Source organism: Crinia signifera, chromosome 8 (genome assembly GCF_055691185.1).
Source record: "Crinia signifera chromosome 8, ASM5569118v1, whole genome shotgun sequence".
Classification (NCBI taxonomy): Eukaryota; Metazoa; Chordata; class Amphibia; order Anura; family Myobatrachidae; genus Crinia; species Crinia signifera.
This window is the reverse complement of record NC_139224.1, coordinates 151,525,172-151,526,725: the sequence shown is the minus strand read 5'-3', so window position 1 is coordinate 151,526,725 and position 1,554 is coordinate 151,525,172. Positions and strand designations below refer to the sequence as shown.

Genomic DNA, 1,554 nt, shown 5'->3' with positions numbered 1-1,554 from the left:
ACTTTTCTATGATGCAGTCACTAAGCATGTTCCCCAATATTGTCTCAGATGGCGAATAACAATTCTACACACCAGACACCATCACAAATCTGGGGTACAACCAGGCCCTGTTTAATCCACTTTAGGCCAAGGTTAAATCTTCCTGCAACCCCCCAATCCAGTTCATGCCAAGGCTCAATCCATCCCACTGTCCCTGTTAGCGCCTCTTCCTGCAGCCAGACTGACCATTATCTGCAGTGGCTGCAGCTGTAAAGAACATTGAATTAGAGGTCCAGGGAGACTCTAGGTGACTGGGTCTCTGGGTAAGTTAAGCTGTATGGACTCTCCGTCTGCTGTGAACCTAGCGGCCGGCCCGTTCCCCTCCATTGTGAAGAGTTTGCACATCTTTGTATTTTCGTGCACAGGGGAAGATTTCCGCGAGGACACCGGGGAGTTGGTGGGGCTCAGCTGGACAGCGGTGGTGTCCTGTACTGTGTGCTCGCTGGTTTCAATCTCAAAGGCTGCATTTCCTGGCTTAATAAAGCCGATGTTGGACCCCGGCTTAGACTTCCTGGTGCCGTGGGCGGGGGGTCTCCTGCTGCAAATGCAGCAAGCCCCAAAAAAGGCAAAGGCAACAACCAGGAGGATGGGTCCAATGATGATTGGGGGGTTGTTGACAGGTAGAAATGTGCCAAATGCAAAGGCACCAACCAGAGTGATGTTGATTCCGGCCAACATGATGCAGAGGCCGCAGGCGCAGCAGAGGGCAGGAGAGGGCAGGCCGTGCGGGCGGGTTTTCTTCTGTACTGGTTTATGTGCCAGCGATGAGGTGCTTTTGTCAGTGAACATCATGTTCTGCGCTGTGTTGGCGCCTTCTCATGCCATCCCTGGCACTGGCCTGTGGGGACAATGAGAATAATCAGTGATTACATAAAGAGATTCAATAATGGAACTTATGGGGCCTACACCCCAGGCGACACTGCTGAGCGATCTGAGAGATGTAGATCGCTCAGCAAGATCGCTCAGCACACTGTACTGTACAGCGATGTGTCAGCACTTTGTGCTGAGCGATCATTTATCCAGCATGCAGGCGATAGTGCACATCGCAACCTCTATGGCCCCTACACACGGAGCAATGTAGGGGCATTTTCTAAGTGATCAATTCAGATCGCTTAGAAAATGAGCCGAAATCGCCAATGTGTAGACCCCATTAATATCATGTCAGCTACAAACCAAGACAGGATATATTACATAACAACCCATTATATATTATAAAGAGAAGAGCCGCTCATTCATATTCATCTGGAAAGTCTATATTACTAAAATGACAAAATTAAGTCATTGTCTCTGCACCGACTGCTGTAAAAGCACCTTCCAAGTGGCCATTTCCATAAGATTACTATTATAGCAGGCACATAACTGGGGTACTGAGCAGCAGCAAAGAGAGGCCTCACATAATATTATGTTACAGTGACCGGAGAGGACGGGAAGGTTCATTCTATTTACAGTAACAGATAGATAGATAGATAGATAGATAGATAGATAGATAGATAAAGAGAGAGAGAGAACATTACA

At 48.1% G+C, this 1,554-nt stretch overlaps 1 protein-coding gene across 1 annotated transcript; it reads right to left on the bottom strand.

Annotated features, from left to right (window-relative positions):
• Positions 1-282: 282 nt before the first annotated feature.
• Positions 283-831, bottom strand: TMEM275 (transmembrane protein 275). The gene has a single exon (XM_083158233.1). The coding sequence runs from the start codon at positions 829-831 to the stop codon at positions 283-285; it is 549 nt and encodes a 182-aa protein (XP_083014359.1).
• Positions 832-1,554: the final 723 nt, after the last annotated feature.

Bases quoted from the DNA above. Each gene is read 5' to 3' on its own strand.
- TMEM275 (XM_083158233.1), bottom strand. From the start codon at position 831: ATGATGTTCACTGACAAAAGCACCTCATCGCTGGCACATAAACCAGTA.